We start from the raw sequence: 22,014 nt of genomic DNA, 5'->3' as shown, positions 1-22,014 counted from the left end.
CACCCTCCCCAAAACTTTTTAAAAAGCTGTAAATCAGGAGCTGGAGGACAAACAGATAGGCGCAGCTGTTTCAACCCTCCTGCCTTCCTGATGTCCCTCTGTTCTGTGGATTCCTGGAAGGCGGTGGTTTTCACTTGGGGTGAGAGTCTGCCCCCAGGAGACACTGGGCAATGCCTGGGGGGTATTTTTGGTTGTCATGACTAGGGGAGGGTGATATATTCTGGAAAGAGGCTGGGGGTGCTGCTTAGCAGCCTGCCATAGCCCAGGACAGCCTCCCGCCTGGAGACGGATCCTGACCCATAGTAGTGCTGGGATTGAGAAACCCTGCTCAAAGCAACAGTCATGACAGAATTCTTGGTGTCGCCCCCCCACCCCCACCCCCACCCCCAGGCGGTGACCCGGGAAAGCACTCCAGAGCGACCAGGTGTAAAACTGGCAAGGTGAAGGGAGAAAGGGGAAGCTGGTCCACCGTTCTCACCTGCCCCAGACAAGCTGATTGTTTCTTGCCCATGGTTTTGCCCCCGATAAGCTCTGTGGATTGTTCCAGAAGGGTGCAGATGGGGACAGCGTGCTGCTCCGTGGGTCTAGGCCCCCAAAGCCTGGCATCCCTGGGAAGGGAGGCACCTGCTCTGCTCATTTATTCTCTGGGTAAATGTGGCCGGGCATGCTTTGGCTCAGAAGGGGTCACTGGCTTGTGTGCTTTCCTTTTGTTGGCAGTCCATTTAGTTTGTTACTAATAATAAAATCCGGAACTTACCTTGCCCTGAAGCACCCCAGGTCATTAAAGAAAATTCTGCGCAAACACACATCCGTTTGGGAGACTGGTGTGGGCAATAGCGAAAGGAGTAAAACCTTTTGCCTTAAGGGGTGGGGGTGGGGAGGCTGGTACTGGGCTGTGAGGGTCATTTCCTGAAAACCGCAGGGAAGAAATGAGTGAAATAAACCAACAATTTGATCTCAGGGGAACGATTTTTCCAGGATTACCAAATTGTATCAAGGTCAGAGCAAGGTTTCTGGATCAGGGCCCCTGGAATAGAATTTTAGGAGACACTGAAAAGCTCGGTTATCAAGGTAAATAGCATTTCAGCGCAATATTCTTAAAAAGAAAAATGCATGCAGAATTTGTGGCGAACAGCCACGTTGTTTTAAGGTTTTTATATAAAGATGGGATCTGCCAAATCTCAACCCTGTTGGAGCCTGTCTTTATTTGACGTTTTGGTGTTTTGTTCATCATGGACTTTTGGCATTCATTTCCATTTAATTAATTAATTTATTTATTTTTCATTTCCATTTTAAAGATTTTCATTAACATCTTATTTATCTTGATGATGGAGGTTTTTGGCTCCACCTTAAAAGTGTTGCCCAAAGATGCGGATTTCACTCACTTTGAAAGTGTGAAGGTCTGGGTTATTTTCTCAGCCTGGGTCTTCTGATTTTGCCAGTTTCTTAAATTTGCATTTTGGGTGGGCCGAATTCCTCCTGTTAATTTGTTATGGCGAGGAGACAATCATATATTTCCTTTTGGCTTTTACCTGCTTGAATTAAGCAGTGAAATCACGGATGATTAAGAACCCTATCATTTAATTGCTCAGATCCTCAGATTTCCACCAACCTATGTGTATTTTTTTTTTTAAATGGGGTATTTTATATGCAACGCTCAAAACAATTTATAGATAAATTTACAGGGACAAGGAAGGCTCTCCCCTGCTGACCCTCTCCCTAGAGCAATGATTCTTCAGGGATCTTTTTTTTAATGGTGACATGTAGGTATCATAAAATTTGCCATTTTAACCATTTTTTCCTTTTTAGTTTTTCTTCATAGAGCTGTGCATTTATTATCATAATCAACTTGTTTTTTCTTTTTTTGTGTGAAAAATAACATATATACAAAAAAGCAATAAATTTCAAAGCACTTTGCAACAATTAGTTGTAGAACAGATTTCAGAGTTTGCATTCTAACCATTTATTTTGTGTGTGGGCTGTATGGCGGGGTCACATTTCATTATTTTTCCATCTGAGTATCCTGTTATTGCAGCACCATTTGTTAAATTTGTTTGTTTGTTTTTGCTTGTTTGTTTTTGGGAAGTACATGGACTGGGAATCGAATTCAGGTTTCCTGCATGGCAGGCAAGAATTCTACCACTGAGCCACCCCTGCACCCCTTAATCATTTTTAAGTGTACAGTTCAGCGGCATGCATTTCATTCACAGTATTGTGTGCTACCATCACCATTATCCATGACCAAAACTTTTTCATTACCCCAAACCAAAACTCTGCACCCATTAAGCAATAACATGCCACCCCATTCCCTGTTCCATCCAACCCTTCTCCCAGCACCTGGTAACCTGTAATATATTTTCTGTCTCTCTAGTTGCGTTATTCTAATATTTCATCAAAGTGGAATTGGTACAAAATTTGTCCTTCTGTGTCTGGCTTACTTCATTTAGCATAATGCTTTGAGGCTCATCTGCATTGTATTATGTATCCTAATTTCAGACCTTTTTGCAGCTGAATAATATTCCATTATATGGCTAGGAACATCAGTGTACGGGTATCTGAGTTCCTGTTTTCAGTTCTTTTGGGAAGACTCAAGAGTTTATAGTGCAGTCTCCTTGGAGGTAAATCCTGTGTAAATGCATACAGATGCCACCCACATCTGCCTGCCCCCTTTATGCCCAAGTATACTTTCCTCCCTGCTCTGCATCTTTGCTTTCTCCCTTAACAGCATTTCTTGGAGGTCTTTGTTTCTTCTGCGGCCACGTTCATTTGTAATTTATTTATCCGGCCCACAATCGATGGACATTTCCAGCCCTTTGTTTGTATAGACAGTGAAGCAGTGACTGTGTTCCTACTTGAAATGCACAGAATTTTTGTTTTGGGGGTGCTGTTTCTGAATGCTAAGAACATTCCAGACCTTGCTCATTGGCTCAGAGGAGGCTGGATGGCTTAGCATTCAAAGATGAGGCTGGTGGAGACATGCTGCATTCTAACCGGTAAGTTAGTCGAGCATTATTTTTATCTTCAAACCCACGTCGATCTATCATGAAGTAAAATATACTGCTGTTATACAGTTTGAGTTCACATTTACGCAATTGAAGAGTGGAAGCTGGAGATTTCAAGTAGGTGGGTTGAAGTGGGAGTTCTCTGGCTACTCATAGCTCTCTGCAAGATGTGCTTTGGAGGAGTTAAGCCGGAATGATTAAGATGATGCCCAGGTTTATTCTGGGTCCCACAGAGGCCTCTGATGGGTTGTGCTTCCAAGCTTTGTCCCCTTGACCCTGCTCCCGCCTGGTTTTACCTGTTGTTAAGGTTGTGCCCTCGTTCCTGTTTTAACACTTACTTTGAAAATGGGGATTTGTTCCAACACTGTGATTATATCAGGCCACGGTTTGAGCATGATGCAAATTTCGTGTTTGCTTATGCACAATTATGTCTTGGAGAAACATAGACAACTATGCCAGGCTGAACCCAGCTGTGTGAGAATATACAAAAATGCACGCAGTAACCTTTGAGCCATTTCCTCCATGTCTGTGACAAGCTACCCCCAGCTCCAAGGTTCCGACTTTCCTTCCAATTTCCAACAGTCTTTCTCCGTCTTCACAATAATGCTAAGCTGCAACCCTCTGAGGCCCATGCCCACAGGCGACCTCCAGGCCTTTTTCGTGCTAGAGCATCACATTTACTGTAGCGTTTTTTGTACTTTTTAACCTTTTAACATGTTAAAGCCGTGCGGCGATTTTGATGGGATTCCTATTTTTTTTTTTTTTTTTTTTAGTGTGTCACCGACGATGGTTTTCGGTTTTGGACTCCTAACCCCTGTGTTTCCCTTAGACTCTGGGTTTTTCATTGTGCCCAACTCTGTGCAGGGAGGTGATTTTTAGGAACGCATGTGTCGCCTTATAGGAGAACGGATTTTGTTTCCTTTTCACAGACTGTCATGGGGTGGCGGTGGAGGGGGGACAAGACTTGGGGGTGCCCTGTGGCCCAGCCTGTGAGGCCTCAACTTACCCCCCTCCAGGTTTGGTGACCAGCCCCAGGCTCATTTTGGGCTGGCAGGATCTTTGGCTGACATGAGACCATGAGGAACTCACTGACATAAATAGCTCTCTGTGCAGAGCTTTGGGGGCTGGCAGTGAATAAGAAAGAAGCACAGGGAACTTGCCCTCCCGCTGCTCCCTGGTCAGTGAATGGGGTACTCAGTAAACACATCACAAACGGATGGGATAGCTTCAGGTGGCATGAAGTCGTAGGAAGGAAACTACATCAGGGTATCGAGACGGGACAGGGGACTCCTTTAGGTCGAGGAATCATGAGGCTTATCCTAGGCTGAGAGCAGAGGATGAAGGGGAAACCACAACTGGAGGAAATTGGGGCAAGGGAGTTCCAGGTGGATAGAAATGCATGTGCAAAGGCCCTGAGGTGGGAAAGGGCTTAGAGAACTTAAGGAACCAAGAGGGCAGAGAGCGGAGAGGCATTGCACAATATAGACGGGAGAGATGATGTCAGGCCTGTGGGCCAGCCTCATAGCAACTCTACAAAGTAGGTGGCCTAACTAGCCTCAGTTTTACAAAAGGAGAAACTGAGGCTCGAACCAGTTAAGACAGTTCCTAAGTTCCTAGAGCCAGGAGTGGTAGATTCCACGCCACATCTGTCTGATTTACCAGCCTTTACTACAAACCACTGGCTCACTCTACCCTGAATAGAGTGTTGAAGGAAAAAGCTGCTTCAGATCCTGCCATCTGAGTATAATAGCTGCCTCCTCCACCTCTCCTGGTGGGGTGGGGGGGTCTCTGGTGCTTTGGACTGGCGGGTCAGCTCTTATCTTGGCCCCCCCACCCCTGTTTCCATGGCACCCCCCCCTGTTGGTTTCTCACACGTAGTAGAATTGTTCTCTGCTAGTCAAGGTTATGACGCTTTTTTTTTTTTTTTTTTGGTGAGTGTGTGTGTGTTAGACCCCATTTTTCTAAAGCAAAGTTTCCATTTGGCTATCTGCTGTTGAATTTTCCAGGGACTTCTAAGTTATTTATTTTATTTATTTCTTGGTTGCTAAGGAAAGTGCATTAAATTTTATCTTTGCATCCTGTGGAACGCTTGGTGAATAATAGGCAGGCCGGGGTGAGAAGTGTCAAGGAAACAGATAGGAAGGAAATTCAGGGGAGATGAGTATTGGTGAGCCAAGAAGCACCTTTGATCTTCAGATTTCAAAGTGGGAAACTCAAGGTGAAATTGGGCTTTCATATTAAGAGCTTCCGGAATCAGGCATTTACCCAGGCGGGCCGAGCTGGCAGTTCCTCCTGGCAGCTACATGAGGGTTACATGGCACAAGACATCTCAGAAGGAGTTGTCCCTGCTGTAGATGAGTTCCAAGAAGCAGAGGCTTGTGAGCCAAGCACGTAGTGGTTTTCTGGGGGTACGAAGGCAGGAAGGGCTTGGAAGAGGGCAAGTTTTTCATCATAAAGCCTTTTCCACCTCCAAGGCCAACCTCCTTAAGTCTCCTTTCCTTAGCCAGGACGAGGAGGCATCATGGGATGGATCTGTGTTTTAGTTGAGATTTAGTTGAGATTTGCTTCTCTGCGTGAGGATTTCTTTCTTTCCAACTTCCTCGTGTCCCATTCAGCTTTCCCTCAGCATCTGTGTGTGAGACACTCACTTAGCTGTACCTCCTGGTTTGGGGCTTAACTCATTTTCGTTCGAGCCTGACATCCACTGCTCGAGAGTGGGGCGCCGATCTTTTCCCAGCAGTCCAGAAGTCCGGCCCTCAAAGTTGGGGAGGGATATACCCAATAGCCCTCAAGTTATGGTTTCCTTAGGAGGCTATTAAGTCTTTATTTCTGAGAGGAAAATTGGGCCTTTCGTGCTTTCACTTTAAGGGTCGGATCGAATTTTCTGCAACTGTGGGTGAGCGCTTCTAGAAACTTCCAAGGAAGTGTAGCGATTTTACGACACAGCACTGGGGCTTTACAAAGGGCATGTTTCATGTTTTACTTAGATCCCTGGGTGACTTTTTTAGGCTGTTTCCTTCTCGGGAGGGGGCAAGGTTGGTGGAGGGCTGATGAGAACATGGGGACACTGTGGGATTCGGAGCCGAATGGACACAAAGAAGTAGCTGGCTGGGACCTTTATGTGACATCCTGGTGGACAGGAGCTGCTCTGGTCACTTCTACTTACCCTGCGTGGCCTGGGCACCTGGCAGGACTTTGTTTGCATTTGCTGAGTTGGGTGATTTCCAGGGTACCACGTCTTGATCTGTCCACTTGTGCGTAAGATTTGAAAAGTAATGTCCAAAAAGGGGGATGGATACACGGTTTCCCCAAGAATGCCTCAAGGGGGAAGGAAGTAATCTTTTTTTTGGGGGGGATGGAAGCTTTAAATTTAGTTATTTAAACCATCCCCCCTACCCCCCACCCTACTGGAATGTAGGGGCTTATTATCCCTACTTGACAGAGGAATTTGAGGCTGAGAGATTAAATGCCATCAGTAGCCACTATGAGTGCTTGTGACACATTTTAAAACCCTTCCTTGGACCTTTCAAGGGCCAGATGCTGCCTGAGCACATTTTGGGCACCGTTCCATCTCATTCTCAAGACAGCCCAAGGTACTATGGCATATGGGGAAACTGAGGCCCAGAAGGCAGAGTCAGGACCAGGAATTGAAAAGAGTCTGCTCAAAACCTAGTTCTGTCTGGGTCCACAATTCTCTTTTCTTTTAACATATTGTAGTGAAATTCACGTGACTTTTAAGCATTTTAGGGTGGTGCAGTGGTGGCTCAGTGGCAGAATCCTAGCCTGTCATGCCAGAGACCCAGGTTCGATTTCTGGAGCCTGCCCATGCCAAAAAACAAAAGAACAAAAAACCAAAAAACCAAAAACAAAAAACAAAAAACAAAAAAACAAAATTAAGCATATTAAAGTGAGCAATTCAGTGGCATGACGTATATTCGCAGTTTTGTGCAAACACCACCTCTACCTGGTTCTGAGACATTTTCATCACCCCAAGCGGAAACCCTGCACCCATCAGCAGTCACTTTCCATTCCCCTCTCCCCCAGCCACTGGCAACCACCAACCTGCTCTCTGCCTCAGTGGATTTACCTATTCTAGGCATTTCCTGTGAATGGAATTATACAATATGTGACCTTTTGTGTCTGGTTTCTTTCACTGAGCATGTTTTCAAGGGCCATGCATGTTCTAGCAGCATCAGCTCTTCATTCCTTTTTAGGGCTGAATAATGTTGCATTGTGTGGATGGACCACATTTTGTTTATCCTTTCAGCTGTTGATGGACATCTGAGTTGCAGTGTTTTGGCTCTTGCAAATAATGCTGCCATGTGATCATCAGACACAGGTTTGTTTGAGTGTCTGTTTTCAATTCTTTTGGGTAATGTAACTTGCAGTGGTACTGCTGGGTCATATGGATGCTCTGTGTTTTAACTTTGAGGAACTGCCAGACTGTTTTCCTTGACTCCATGACTCTTTGGCTGCACACTCTGGTGGCCAAAGCTGTGGCACCCAGATCTGATGGGAGAGCTTCAGGAGAGCTGATTAGGACAATTGAGCATTTCTCTGAAGTGATGGAGAGCCACACCGTCTCCATTTCCGGGACAGTGATGCATGGCCAACATCCATCTGTCCCTCAGCTTCATCTAGTGGCAGAGATGGAGAGGGAAGCTGGAGACAAAGCAAAGCAGGAGGCTCTCTAGCTGCTCTCTTTAGGAAGAAAGTAACACTTCAGCTTTTGTAGAGTAACTTGGGAGGAAATTAACAAGCCAGGCACTGGTTAGGCCCCCTGTGGACTTGCTTAGGGCATGGTGTCAGTTTGTAACTAAATCTTCTCCTGCTGGTTTGCTGATTTCTCTGTCTTCCTGGTAGGTGGGAGAAACCACATTTCTGCTATTCACCACATTGTGCCCGGAGTTCAGGGGGTTGCCTGCCATCCTGTTGGAGCTTCGAGCTGTTGAATGAGGGAGTTGGCAGGCAAGGGATCAGACTGGCAACAGGTGTGTGTAGCTGCCTCGTAAACTTTTAAATTAAGAAACTAAGTCAAGAGTTCATTAGAATATGGTTGTCCCAGTAGCCAGGCGGCCAGTCTGTAAAAGGTCGAAGGGGTTTCCAGGGCGTCTCCATGGCGCAGAAAGCAATCCATCTGTGAATAAATACCAGCAGGAGGGTGAGGGCGTGGATGTTGTGGATCTGGGAAGACAATGCCTTCCTGGCTGTACTATGCATGTAAAAAGGGCTTAATTTTACTTATTCGTTATTAATAAGCTTTCTCCCTATCTGGTACCTTGGCTTAGGTTCTGAAGTCTTGTGCATATCCCTTAGATAACACTCTGGCATCCAGTCTGCTGGGGAAGCCTCTGCGTGGTTTTATCTTCCTTCTTGACATTTCCCCCAAGTGTGCACTGGGCCACAGCAGTGTAAACAGAGGTGGGGCCAGGAAGTTCCAGGTGTGTGGACTGTTCTTAGGTAGATGGGGAGCTGCAAGAGTGGATACAAATAGCCAGTGAAGTCCAAGGATCCGGCTGAAAAGGGGCAAACTCTTTATTTTCTCAAGCTCTTTTCCAATACATATGGGCAGGAAGTAGATCCTTACCCCTCTTCAGAGAACTCTATCATTTTCTAACAGAATAATGACATCTGATGTGTGCACACAAGGGGTAACCCTCCAGAAGCCAAGGGGCTCCTGGAACAGAGATGACGCATTGAGCAGCCTCTGTCTCTTCTCGCTTGGAAAATAAAGCCACCAGACAAGCTTTAGGAATGAGTTCAGTGAGGAAATAAGCCAAAAGTTGTCTCCCTTTTGTCATGATGGGACTTGAAATAGGTGCATCTTCATTCTGGTATATGATTGGATTTCATTGTGTCTGCAGAAATTCAGTAGATCCTATCATTTACTTTGTTTTTTTGCATAGGCAGGCACCAGGAATCAAACTTGGGTTTCCTGCATGGTAGCTATCATGTATTTTTATCCTTTAGGAATTGAGGAAATTTTCTTGAATCCTTGTGACACTGCCTAAACTCTGCCTTGCTCATGCATTTAGGAGCTCCCAGGAAACTGCCTTCTGCTTGCTTTTTCATGTCCAAGACCACCTTCTACTGGTTCCTGAAAAGCTATCGGTCATGTGAGCAGGCCTTTTATGGTTGAGATTGTCCCCAGGGAAACCCTTCTTGCAAGTCAGAACTTCCACAGGGACAGATTTTAGACCCTGGCATTCCTTGTCCCCATTTCCATGTCCCCATGGAGCCTGCCATTCTCTCTTTGTTCCTCTCTGTCCCCACCATTGGGAAATTGTAATACCTAATACCAAAATGACACGGACACATAAACGCCCCGGGCAAATATGAACCAGAGAAAAATAAGCAAAGGATTCAATGCAAAAAAAGCATTATTAGGAAGACAAGGAGAGAGGTTTTACATTGATTGAAGGGACGGTCTTTAATGAAATAGGTACTTAGGTACTTCGATAGGATAAAATCAAATTGCAGAGAGCAAATTGTTGACAATACAAGGAGAAATTGAGAAACCTCTGAGTAGATTCAAATGCAAGCCTTGATCTTGTAGATAAGCCTCATTTAGGCAACAAGAAGTTTGAATACTATGGTTAATAAGATTGTGGTAACAGATATGGACTGCACTTTGTACTCTGCAAACAGCATACACTTTCTAAAAGTACTTTTGGAATATTTAGAAAACTTAATCATCTGTTAAATCTAAAAAAGAGATGGAAAAAAAAACCAACCAACAACAAACAAACCCCAAACACAAAACCTCAATACATTCCAAAACAGTAGACATTGCACTGCCCGTGATTTCTGGCTGTAAGTTAAGTGAACTGGAAATTAATTTTTAAAAGCTTAACCCAACAAGCATGTAGAATAAACCCCTACCATTTGAGAATTTGGAAAATTCTCTCTTAAATAACTTTGGTGAAGGAGGAGTGCCTTTAATGATAATACAGAGAACTCAACTAAGGTGAGACAATGAGGAATGAAAATACCCTATGCTGGAGGAAGGAAATAATAAAGAAGCAGGAACTAATTGATTAGAAAGCAAATAGAACTGACAAATTCAAGAGCTGGGTCTTTTAGAGCTGCACTGCCCAATAGGTAGTAGCCACGTGGAGATTAAGTTAAAAATTCAGTCTCCCAGTAGAACTAGCCAAATTTCAAGTGCTCGGTGGTCACATGTGGGTACTGACTAAGTACTAAGTGCTGGCTAGTACAGATGCATCACAGAAAGTTTATCAGGCAACACTCTTTTAGCGGGAAGAATCAATAAAGTGTAATCCATAAAAAAAGGGGGAAGGACAAATACTGTATGTAAAATTGAGCTTGAAAATGGAGACATAACTTAAAATCCGTACAAATGATAAAGATAGCTCAGCTAATGATTTCAGAAATCATTAGCTTTATGATTTCAGAAATCATTAGCTTTCTGAAGCTTTAAAATAACTTTACTGATTAGGTACTTATTTTATTTAGAGGGCTTTCTTCTGCCACAAATTAAGGCTCTGAATTTGCCTCTAATGACAGGTATGCCTACATCTCGTACATTGTATTCTCCCACTATCAGTATTTCTAAATAGCCTGTGAAATTTACATTGACTCCCAAAGCAGAAAATCTAGGTAGACTGAAACCCAACAACTTTAAACATTACTCCTATTGCTAATGACCTCAACTGTGTAGGAATTACACACCTATATGAGGAAAGCTTTTAAAATGTCAACAACAAACAGGGGCCCTTGCTTCTTAGCAAGAGTGGGTTTTCAGGAGGAGGCTGGGGTGGTTTGCTGTAAGACTTGGCAGCCGCAAACACAACCAGTTGTATGCAGAAGCCGCAATTGCCAGTCCTTGCTTCCTGGATACCAGCCCCTTAATTTTAGCTTGCCCCTCACTGAGCACCCAACTTTCTCATCTGGTATTCATCTCCTGAGTGCCAAGAGTGGGGACTTGGTCATCAACTAATGAATAAGTCCTGACAATTCCCCTCCCAGATTGCTTCAGAAGCCAGCCTCTTCTTCCTCGTTCCCTCTGCCTCTGCCTTCTTCATCATCCAGCATAGGGTGAGAAGGGGGACGTGGATCTGGTCGTGTCCTTTCTGCTTAAAGTCCTACTTTAGTTCCTCCCGCTGGGCAAAGTCCAACCCCCTGGCTCCCCACCCTTCCTCTCTGGCCTCATCACCCACTCCTCTCCCTCTGTACTTTGCCCTTCATCAACTCTGGACTGTTTATAGTTCCCTGATGATTCACACAATCGCACATACTGTTCCTCTGCTGCTGGGAGAAGCCACACTCACCTAATCCCCTTCCCCCTTTTCCTGAGACATTTATTGAATACCTACTGTGTGCTAGGATCTGGGAAATGGTCATAAGATAGAGATGTTCCATCCCTTCATGGAGTTTGTCTTTTTTGTGCTTCTTTGAGAGGCCTGGCGGTGTCTCCACCCAATTTTGCACCCCAGTGCCCACAGAAGGGCCAGGATAAGACACAGGTAAATAAAACCCACGGTGTTTTTCTCAACCATTCCGTTTCTCCCGGAGCCTGGGGTTCCATTCTGGCCCTGCCCCTTGCCAGCTGGGGTAAGCGGATAAGAATCGGGCACTGAGCAAGTAAAATAGCCCCATCTGTGCCTCAGTTTCCCCATATGTAAAATGGGGCTGGTCGTTTGAATAATAGGGTTACTGAGGTGTTATTAAGAGATGGCTCGAACGTTCTATTCTGAAAAGGGAGTACAGATTCTAAAGTTTATTCGTGGGATGGTCGGTGGAGAGTTAATGAAATAAAGCCTATTTGCTCCCTGGGTCTATTGGAATTGGAAAGACCTCTTGGATACGCTGCTTTGAATGTCTTTAAATGGGTGGAGAACAGAAGCTGGATGGTACCCCCAAAAGTAGCCCGTGTATCTTAAGAATGCATTTATGAGTATGATTTTTGGTTTTCTGAGCGAGTGGGAGGGTCCCAGAGAGCGCTGCTCTAGGAGTTCAGAGACTCATCGTACGCTCCCCTCTTCCAGGAAATTTTGCTGTGTGACCCTAGCCAGCCGCTGCCCCTCTCTGGGCCTCTCACAGTCCCAGCACTGCCACGCGGTGGCCTGAGCTCCTGCCCGGCACAGCTCCGTGCGCCCAAGCTTCTTGGGATCGCTGCCTGGGGCGGCCCCGTAGCTTGGGCTCTCTTTTACCCAAGTCCCATTCCGCACCCAGGAGAGGCCCACCTGGGCCCCCGGCGCTCGGCCCCAGAGCAAGTCGCGAAGCGAGCACCTCGCGTCTGGGGGCGGGGCCAGCGCTCCGGCAGCCCGCCCGCCCATTGGCTGAGCGCGAGGGCGGCGTTGCGGCCGCTGCCACTGTCCGGCCTGGATTTCACGGAGCGGGGCGCGCTACGGGCTCTTTGTAGTGCGCGGACGCCGCGGGCTCACTGGGGCAGGGCCTCGCGAGCCGTGGGCCCGCCCCCTTTGGCCCCCGCGAATGTCTGGAACCTACCAATCCTGGGGCTGTCCTGGCGGGGCGGCCCCCTGGAACTCCGCCTCCTTCTTGGCGCGCGGGCACCGTATTTCTCAGAAGAGACTCCGCAGCTTGATTCCGAAGGCATCGGGAGACAGAATCTGGGAGTGCTTCTGGGAGCCACATCGCCGAGGAAAGGACAAGGCGAACTTCCCTGTTTTAAGTCCACGCGCTCCTGCGGCCCCGGGACTTGACCCACAGTGCTCTGCTTTCTTGGGGGCTGGCAGACCAGAGAGGGGTCTGCAGGCGACCCAGCTGTCAGAAGTTCACTCCTTGCCTCCATCCGCCCTTGAATCATTTTACGTAGTTCAAAGGAGAGAAAATTCCTGCCAGCGTGCTGCCCTCTCCCTGGGCCCCTGGGACTGGAACCGCTGCTGTCCCGTGAAGGCAGGGCGCGGGAGAAAGCCTTTGAGTGGAAACAAAGTAAATTACTTTAGGGAGCTTATAAAATTCACACTTGCAGAGAGAGAGCCGTTGCGCCCTGCTCTAAATGTGGCTGCAGCCCCATGACGCAACTGTTCCGTTTGGAAATTTCTGGAGAGCAGCGATTTTTGGGACAATAAATCTTGAAGGTTTTCTTTCTTTCTTTTTTAAATGGCAGGCTTTGGAACATTTGGAATGTAACGAAATGTTATTAACATATGTCTTGCAATGGAAACATTTCATAGTGCTTTTTACCATGTAGCTTCGTTAAGAAAAAACCCAGAATGATTTGAATTTCAGAAAACAAAGGCAAAGAAAACTCTGAGTGCCTGTCTTTTTTGTGCATAGGTCAGTTATAATGGCGCTGCTTTCGTCTCTCCTACTGCTCTTTTTTTTTTAACGTTTTATTGTGATAAAATATATACAACTCAAAATTTCCAGCTTTTATTGCTTTCATGTGTACAGTCCAGTGCTAATAATTGCAATCACAAAATCCACACCATTTATTACCCCAACTTTTTTTTTAATCATCTCAAACAAACTTCACCCCTTAAGCAATCACCGCCCCTACCGCTCTTGATAACTTGTAATATATATCTGAATTTATGAAATTTGCTTCTTCTAGGTTTTTTCATGTAAGCAAGATCATATAATATTTGTCTGTTTTTGTGTTTCTGACTTTTTTCACTCAGCACGGTATCTTCAAGGTTCGTCCATGTTGTCATATGTATCAGAACTTCTTTCCTTTTTACGCTGAGTAATATCCCCTTGTATGTCTTACCCCATTTTGTTTATTCACTCATCTGTTGATGGACATTTGGGTTGCTTCCGTCTCTTGGCAATTGTGAATAATGCCGCTATGAACATCGGTGTGCAAATATCAATTCAGGTCCCTGCTGTCAGTCATTTGGGTAAATACCAGGCTGTGGGATTTCCAGTTCACATGATGATTCTACGTTCAACTTTCTGAGGAACCACCAAACTGATTTCCACAGAGGCTACCCCATTTTTCTTTCCCACCAACAATGTATAAGAGTTTGCTGCTTAACTTTTACCCTTGGTTCTGACAAGTTGGTAACTTTTAATTTGAATATAATTTAAAAGCGCACAGAAAATCAACAAGATTTGTGCCTGGATTCAGCAATTGCTTACATTTTGCCCTATATGTTTTATCTCCTTAATTAATATGTATGCACACATTATGTACATGTGGATTTTTTTTCTGAGCCGTTTGAAATTAGATTGCCAACATAATGCCCCCTTACCCTTTATTTCTTCTGTATTCCCTGCAAGAGAATTCTCTTACACAACCACAGGACAATGAGCAAAACCTTGAAATTGCCGTCAATACAATATCTTTCTCTAATGCACATTCTCTTATATAAATCTGATCGGTTGTCCCCATATGTTTTAGTTTGCTAGCTGCTGGAATACAAAATACCAGGAACAGAATGACGTTTGAAAGGAGAATTTAATGAGTTGCTAGTTTACAGTTCTAAGGCTGAGAAAATGTCCCAATTAAAACGAGTCTATAGAAATGTCCAATCAAAGGCATCCAGGGAAAGATACCTTGGTTCAAGAAGGCTGATGAAGTTCAGGGTTTCTCTCTCATCCTAGAAGGCACATGGCGAACACAGTCATGGTTTCTCCGTCGGCTAGAAGGGCGAGCATGGTGTCATCTGCTAGCTGCTTCTCCTGGCTTCCTGGAAGCTCCCCAGAGGCATTTTCCTTCTTCATCTCCAGAGCGCTGGCTGATGAACTCTCTGCTTCATGGTGCTGCAGCATTCTCTGCTCTCTCCGAATCTCCATTCTCCAAAATGTTTCCTCTTTTATAGGACTCCAGAAACTTATCAAGACCCACCCACATGGGTGGAGACACGCCTCCACCTAATCCAGTTTAACAACCACTCTTGACTATATCACATCTCCAGGGAGATGATCTGATGACAGTTTCAAACACACAGTGTTGAGTAGGGATTATTCTGCCTTTACGAAATGGGATTTTGATTAAAACATGGTCCATACGTCCTTTCAAACCAACGCACTGTATTATCCTTCCTGAATATTTTCTTTTTTCCCAGTCCAGCTTCCAACCCAGGATCACACTTTTGCATTTAGTTTCCAGTCTCTTTAGTTTCCTTTAATCTTAACAGTTCCTCAGTTTCCTTTGCCTTCCGTGACACTGACACTTTTGGAGAGCGCAGGTGTGTTATTTTGTAGAACGCCTTCGAGGTGCTCCTGCTGCTTAAGGAGGAAAACTACACACATTGTGCCCTGCTCGGTAGGGTCCCTTCCTTTGCCTTGAACTGAATCTCTTAAGGATGTCGACAATTCTGTGGCTCGTTGGCTCCTTACTGCGCGGCATCTTACCTGTCTCAGAGGGTCCACCCGGTGGGGAGGGGTGGATAAGCAGCTACTGAATTGGGAGGAAATTGGAACAAGCAGCCTGTCTTAGTTTTCCGGGGCTGCTATGACAAATATCACACACTGGTCTGCTTAACCATAGGAATTCATCTGCTAAACAGTTTTAGAGGCTGGAAATCCAAAATCAAGGTGTCGACAAGGTCAAGTTTTCTCTCTAAATCTGCCGTTTTCTGCTGTCTTGTTACAATTCTTGGGATTCCTCTGCCACAGGATGATGGCCTCGCTGTCCTAAGTTTTCTCCTGACCTCTGGCTTTTGTAAGGTCTCCAGTAAGGTGGATTAGGGTCCTGATTTGGTTGGGCTGCACCTAAATGAGACTCTTAGGAGGTTCTCTTACTAAATGAGTCCACACCTTAACAGATCATACATATTCAAGGTGTCCTATTTGCAAATGAATTCACACTCAGGGGAACACAGGTTGTTCTAGTCTGCTAGCTGCCAGAATACAATATACCAGAAACAGAATGGCTTTTAAAGAGGGGAATTTAATACATTGCTAGTTTACAGTTCTAAGGCCAAGAAAATGTCCCAATTATAGCAAGTCTATAGAAAATGTCCACTCAAAGGCATCCAGGGAACGATACTTTGGTTCAAGAAGGCCGATGAAGTTCAGGGTTTCTCTCTCATCTGGGAGGGCACATAGTGAACACGGCATCATCTGCTAGCTTCTTCTCCTGGCTTCCTGCTTCATGAAGCTCCCCTGGAGACATTTTCCTTCTTTATCTCCAAGGGTTGCAGACTGGTGGACTCTGCTTCTCATGGCTATGTTGTTCTGCTCTGCTCTCTCTGAATCGCTCATTCTCCAAAATGTTTCCTCTTTTATAGGACTCCAGAAACTTAGCAAGACCCACCCAAGTGGGTGGAGACATGTTGTCACCTAATCCAGCTTAACAACCACTCTTGATTAAATCATATCTCCAGGGAGATGATCTGATGACAGTTTCTAACATATAGTACTGAACAGGGATTATTCTGCCTTTATGAAATGGGATTTAGATTAAAACATGGCTTTTCTAGGAGACATACATCTTTTCAAACCAGCACACAGATTAAGAGGAGAGTATGTCTTTTGTTGGGGTACATAATTCAACCTACCGTCCAGCCCAAGGAAACTTGCAGATAAACAGAAGGTGAAAGGGTGGACAGAAAACCTGAGTTTTCCAAGTGGGAAGTGCTGGTGCTTGTGGGATCTAGGGAGGAAAAGACAGATGTCCCCTACAGACTCAGCATGGGCTTGTCTTGGGCATGTGATGGCTCCAGGTGGCATTTCCCAAAAGGCTGCCATCTTCTCTGGCATGAACAGCCTCTCCTGGGGTGGCCTTGAGGCCAGGACTGCTGCTTGTCCCTGCCCTAAGCCAGAGTGGCAGGGACTTCACTGAGACTCATTGGGTGTCCTCACAAGGGAGAAGGGAGAGGGAACTCAGCCCTGTCCCGCACTGGATCTGTTTCCTTACCAAATGGGTTTCATGATGTCTTCACTCCATGGTCTGGAGATGGCTATAGTTTCATTTTTTGTGCCTCGTTCACGTCTGTGGCAGTCCCTTTCTGATGCCTCCCTGCCCTGGGCTTCTGGTCTTCCCCTGGACACTTGATATCCCCAGCAAGCTCAGAGGGATCAGTTTGGGGAAAGAGTAGGTACAGGAACCTCCTCTCCCTGCACAGAGTCTGAGGGGTGGGGTAGCTTCCCTTGGGCGCTATTTCTGTTCAATAAGATAAAGTACTTGGAAGCAGAGTTGGGGGCACTGGAGTTGGTTTGGAGTTATTTCAATCAATTTTTTTAAAAAGCTTCGACTGTGGTTCTTGTGTAAAAGAAAAAAATGAAAAAATGTGTGTCAGAGCTTGATTTAACCTATTAGTGAAGGGACCTACAGGGTGGTAAAGTTGAAATCAGATTGCAAAGTTAGAGCAAGACTGCTGAATGTTCCACAGGGCAATGAAACTGTAACCTTTGGCAGTTAGCTTTTTGTTTGGACAAGAATTCACAACGTATTTGTTTTGGTTTGTTAATGCTACCTGAATGCAGTATACCAGAAATGGGATGGCTTTTATAAAGGGAGTTTATTAAGTTACAAGTTTACAGTCTTAAAGCTGTAAAAATGTTCAAGCTAAGACATCCAGGGAAAGACACCTTGACTCAAGAAAGGTGGAGGGGTCTGAAACACGTGGGAAGGCTTGTGGCTGGCACGTGCTGGCCCTTTGGCTTCTAGTTTCAAGCAGCTTCTGCTGGGATGTTTTCTTTCTGCATCTCCAAATGTTTGGGGTATTGGCTTTTTGGGCTCTGAACTCTCTCCAAAATATTTCCCCTTTAAAGGAGTCCAGGAAACTAATCAAGACATGTTAAATGGGCACTGTCACAGTCCATCTAATCAAAAGGTCACACCCACAATGGAGTGGATTGTATCTGCATGGAAACAATCTAATCAAAGGGTTCCACCCTAAACGATATTAAATCAGGATTAAACAACATGGCTTTTCTGGGGGTACGCAACAGTTTGAAATGAACACAGTATCCATCTCTCAGTTGACATCTGATTTCTGGAGTCTGGATGCTGGTAGAAAATAGCACGTCAGCGGCAGGTACATTTCCCTAGACCCAGGATCGATTGGCAAACTGTGGCCTGGGCCAGGCAGACCAAATCTGGCCCTTCCCCTGTTTTTGTAAATAAAGTTTTATTGAACACAGCGACAGCTATTTGTGTAACTGCTTTCACACTGTAGCAGTGGAGCTGTAGTTGGCAGACATTTTTCAGCCTGCCAAGTCTGTTATTTCACTGTGGCCTTTTACAGAAACATTTGCCAACCCCTTTGTGAGAGTGTGATAATCCTCAGGTGAGTCTTTTAGACAGAGCTTCTTTGGGACATCAGAGGGCTCAGCGGGTAGCCTTTTTGCCTCGTCTCCTAATATCGGATACCATAATGTCTCAGCACTGTCTAGGCCAGAAGGCTTATGTGTTTGTGAAATTTTTGTTAGGCTTTTCCTGATGCCTCTTTTGCATAAAAGAGCTGACCCTCAGATGCAGTCCCAACCCAGGAAATAGGCTCTTTCCTCCCCACATGTGCTCTCCAAAAGGGCGGATCTTTGTGAGTCCCAGGGGATTTTGTCATCTGCCTTATTGCTTCTTCCGATTGAGTTTCAGTCTTCAGGTCCCTCTGCAGACAGGTCAGATGATAGTGATCAAATACCCCCAGTGGTTAAATTATACCAGGGTGCAGCGTGACCATGAAAGAACCCAGTGCTTTACCTATGTAATCCCATTTAGTTCCTGGAGCAACCTTAAGTGAGAGATAGGAAATTTTATCAACTCTGTTTCAAGGACAGGAAAACTAGGGCTACGGTCCATCCTTTAAAGAAATCTTTATGCCAAGCCTGTTGGGAGGTGGGTGCTGTGTTCCCAAAGCTGAAGACACATCCCCACTCCCGGTCAGGGTGGACACTGTAGATGGCCTGGCTAGTCTTTGGACCCCAAAATAGACCCCAAGATGGAGGTTCTCACTTTAGCACACACCCTAAGTTTGCATGTAATTTTTCCAGGGTTCTCATGGACCTCCGGTAACTGGAAATTCTTGGTATGAATTCTCGAGCTGCTGGCTAATATTTGGAAACTGGGAGCTGCTTTCTCTTTATCTAATTGGACATGTTGCTGAGCTCCCACTGAGTACCAAACCCTGTTGTGAGTGCAGACATCAAAGGCGCAGGAACAATGAATAGAGCAGACATGGCCTTGTCTGCTAGTGGGACAGTCAGCAAGCACCCAAGGTCATATTTTTTCTTCTTTTTTTTTTGTATGGTAGGCCCCGGGAATTGAACCCGGGTCTCCGGCATGGCAGACGAGAACTCTGCCACTGAGCCACCATTTCACCACCCACTAAGAGTGATAAGAGCTGTAAGAAAAGTGTAGTAAGACAATGTGTTGGAACGTGATTTGAGGAGGAGGGTGTGGCTTGCACTGGAGGTGGGGGTGGGGTCAGGGAAAGTCTTTCTAAGAAGTTGAGACTGAAGGTCGAGATGGCAACAGTCATGGTGGGGGAATGGGATGAGAAGTGGGGTGCTCTGACTGCACAGGAGAGCAGGTGTAAAGGTCCTGAGGTGAGAGTGAGCCTGCATGTGCGAGGGGAGGAAAGTGGGCAGAGTGGCTGCTGTGTGGGACAGGGAAAAGGGCTCAGAGAGGCTGGCAGGGACCAGAGCTCATGGGGTGAGGGGTTTGGTTTTATTCTCAAAGCCTGAGCTGTCCAGGGTACAAGAGTCACCAGTCACAATGGCTATTAAAATTAAAGTTGAAATGAAAATAAGATTAAATGAGTGGGAATATTTGCTGCTACAGTCACAGAGCCCAAGGATGTGGAATGAATAACTCTGTCCAATTTCCAAGGAGTCAGAGAAGGAAGTGGCTCTGAAAACAGGCTTTGCGTGCAGCTGGGGTGGGGGGAAGCCATCTGTCCACTGAGGAAGGGAGAGGCATTAGAGTGGCCTTGACCCGATGCCAGGAGACCAAGTTAAGGGATAGTTAGGGAGCGGTAAGTAAGTAGCTTACTTACTTATTCTAGGATTTCTGTCCCACGTTGCCAGGAAGGTCCACATCCCTGGGAGTCATGTCCCACGTAGATAGGGGGGAGGGTGGACCAATCCATTTTGTGGCAGGGGTGCATTGGCATGCCAGGAGCCAGCTTGTGAGAGCCAACGATGAGAGTTTCAGGAGATTCGCCACCTGGTTTTAAGCACAGCTGTTGTTAAAAATTTCAATCATAGAGGCTTGCAATAAAACAAATTATATTAAAAGCAAAGTTAAGATGTACCTGAAATTCACCACTTCCTCATTATTTTTGTTTTACTCTGGCTGCATTTTGCAATGAAATATGTTGCATGGACAGGCACTGGGAATCAAACCTGGTCTCCGGCATGGCAGATGAGAACTCTGCCACTGAGCCACCATCGCACCGCCCGATGGCATATGCTTTTGAGGTTGTTCGCTACACTTGTATCTACATGTAGACATACTATTTAACGGTGTGTCACTGGCTGTCTTTCGCCAGCTCCCCGTTCAGTGACATGGCATGGGGAACTTGAGCTCCGGCCACAGTGCGAGCATTTACACTATGGAAATTGGCTACTACTACAACCGCTCCCCCTCTCCTGAGGCGGTTGCTAATTTACAGGCAGGAGACTGGTTCAGGGGCTTCAGTGAGTTAATAGATAGGCCTCGTGGATGTGTTCAGTGTGGTAGAAGTGGTGGCTCTCCTTGTTACTATTTTGCTTGGCTTTCACTCCCCGGTCCAGTAGCATTTTGAGGTCTACCTGGGAATATTCCAGGATTGCCATATGTACAGATGCAATCTGGGCTGGGCCATTGACCAGCTGTTTTTTTTTTTTTTTCCCCTCCCTCTCTCCCTGTCTCTTCCCATCTCTCCCTCTCTCTCCCCCTTGCTCCCCTTCTCTCCCTCTCTCTGTCCCTCTTTCCTCCTGCCCCCTCCCCCTCCCCTCTCTCCCTCTCTCCCTCTTCCCTCTCTCCCCCCTCTGCCCCTCTCCCCCTCTCTCCCCGCCCCTCCAGTTTGCCCGACTGTCTGCAAGTCGCATGGCTGCACCGCTGAAGGCCTCTGCTGCCACAGTGAGTGCCTGGGCAACTGCTCGGAGCCCGCGGACCCCACCAAGTGTGTGGCCTGCCGCAACTTCTACCTGGACGGCAGGTGTGTGGAGAGCTGCCCGCCCCCGTTCTACCACTTCCAGGACTGGCGCTGCGTGAACTTCAGCTTCTGCCAGGACCTTCACAACAAGTGCAAGAACTCGCGGAGGCAGGGCTGCCACCAGTACGTCATTCACGACAACAAGTGCATCCCCGAGTGTCCTTCCGGCTACACGATGAATTCCAGCAAGTGAGTCCCGCGGGCATCTGGGGGGCAGCGGGTAGGGATGGAATTGGGCTAGCAGTGAAGAGGGGAAGGACCTGGGGGGGGGTAATAACAGTGTCACTGGTTCACCCGATGTGGAAACTTAGAGTTAGGGAGCTGCTGACGACTGAGTGATGTGCTTGAGTCTCTCAGATGCTGTTTTGCCTCATTTTTTTTGGCTCCTGGGCTTTAGAGCAGGAATTGGCAAACTTTTTCTCTAAACGGCCAGGTGGCTTTGCAGGACACAAGGGCTACTTCTCTCTGCTACTTTCGAACAGAAATCGTAGCCATAAATAAATGCGTAAACCACTGGGTGTGCCTGGGTTCCAATAAAACTTTATTTACAAAAACAGGTGGTGGGCTGGATTTGGCCTGTGGTCCAGAGTGTATTGGCTCCTGCTTTAGAGAATTGACTAGATTGCTGGGAGCTCAGTCAATATTGTAAATTGCCTCTGTGACAATTTACAGCCGATGACACCTAGAATTGTAGCTTCTGTGCAAGGACAGCTGTGCCCATGCCAGTCACAAGGCCAGCCTTTCCTCTTCCAGCCCCAGGCCTCCCTCCTTTGTAAGCCTGTTCATCAGAGAGTCCAGGCTCTTTCCTGAATTGCATCTTATCTTACCCCCAGGAGGTGGCATCTCAGACAGCTGAGACCAAGTTTATTCCTCTGGTGTATCTGAGCATCATTAGCTGCCACCTAAACTGGCTGATCTATGAGAGGTTGCAGTGACTCTACGGTCCCTGGAAATGCAATGGTTGTTTTGGGGCAGGTTCCCTGCAAATAGATTTG

General features: G+C 46.2%; 1 protein-coding gene across 2 annotated transcripts in view; it reads left to right on the top strand.

Annotated features, from left to right (window-relative positions):
* Positions 1-22,014, top strand: part of INSR (insulin receptor) — a 158,687-nt gene that overhangs the window by 80,370 nt on the left and 56,303 nt on the right. For both annotated transcript variants that reach the window (XM_077121459.1, XM_077121458.1), the window contains exon 3: positions 20,887-21,208. In XM_077121459.1, the coding sequence (XP_076977574.1) occupies positions 20,887-21,208 (322 nt within the window). The remainder of the gene's footprint in view (positions 1-20,886; positions 21,209-22,014) is intronic.

The sequence above is a fragment of the Tamandua tetradactyla genome, chromosome 11 (genome assembly GCF_023851605.1).
Source record: "Tamandua tetradactyla isolate mTamTet1 chromosome 11, mTamTet1.pri, whole genome shotgun sequence".
Classification (NCBI taxonomy): domain Eukaryota; kingdom Metazoa; phylum Chordata; class Mammalia; order Pilosa; family Myrmecophagidae; genus Tamandua; species Tamandua tetradactyla.
The sequence above is the reverse complement of the archived record's forward strand: the minus strand, read 5'-3'. Positions and strand labels throughout refer to the sequence as shown.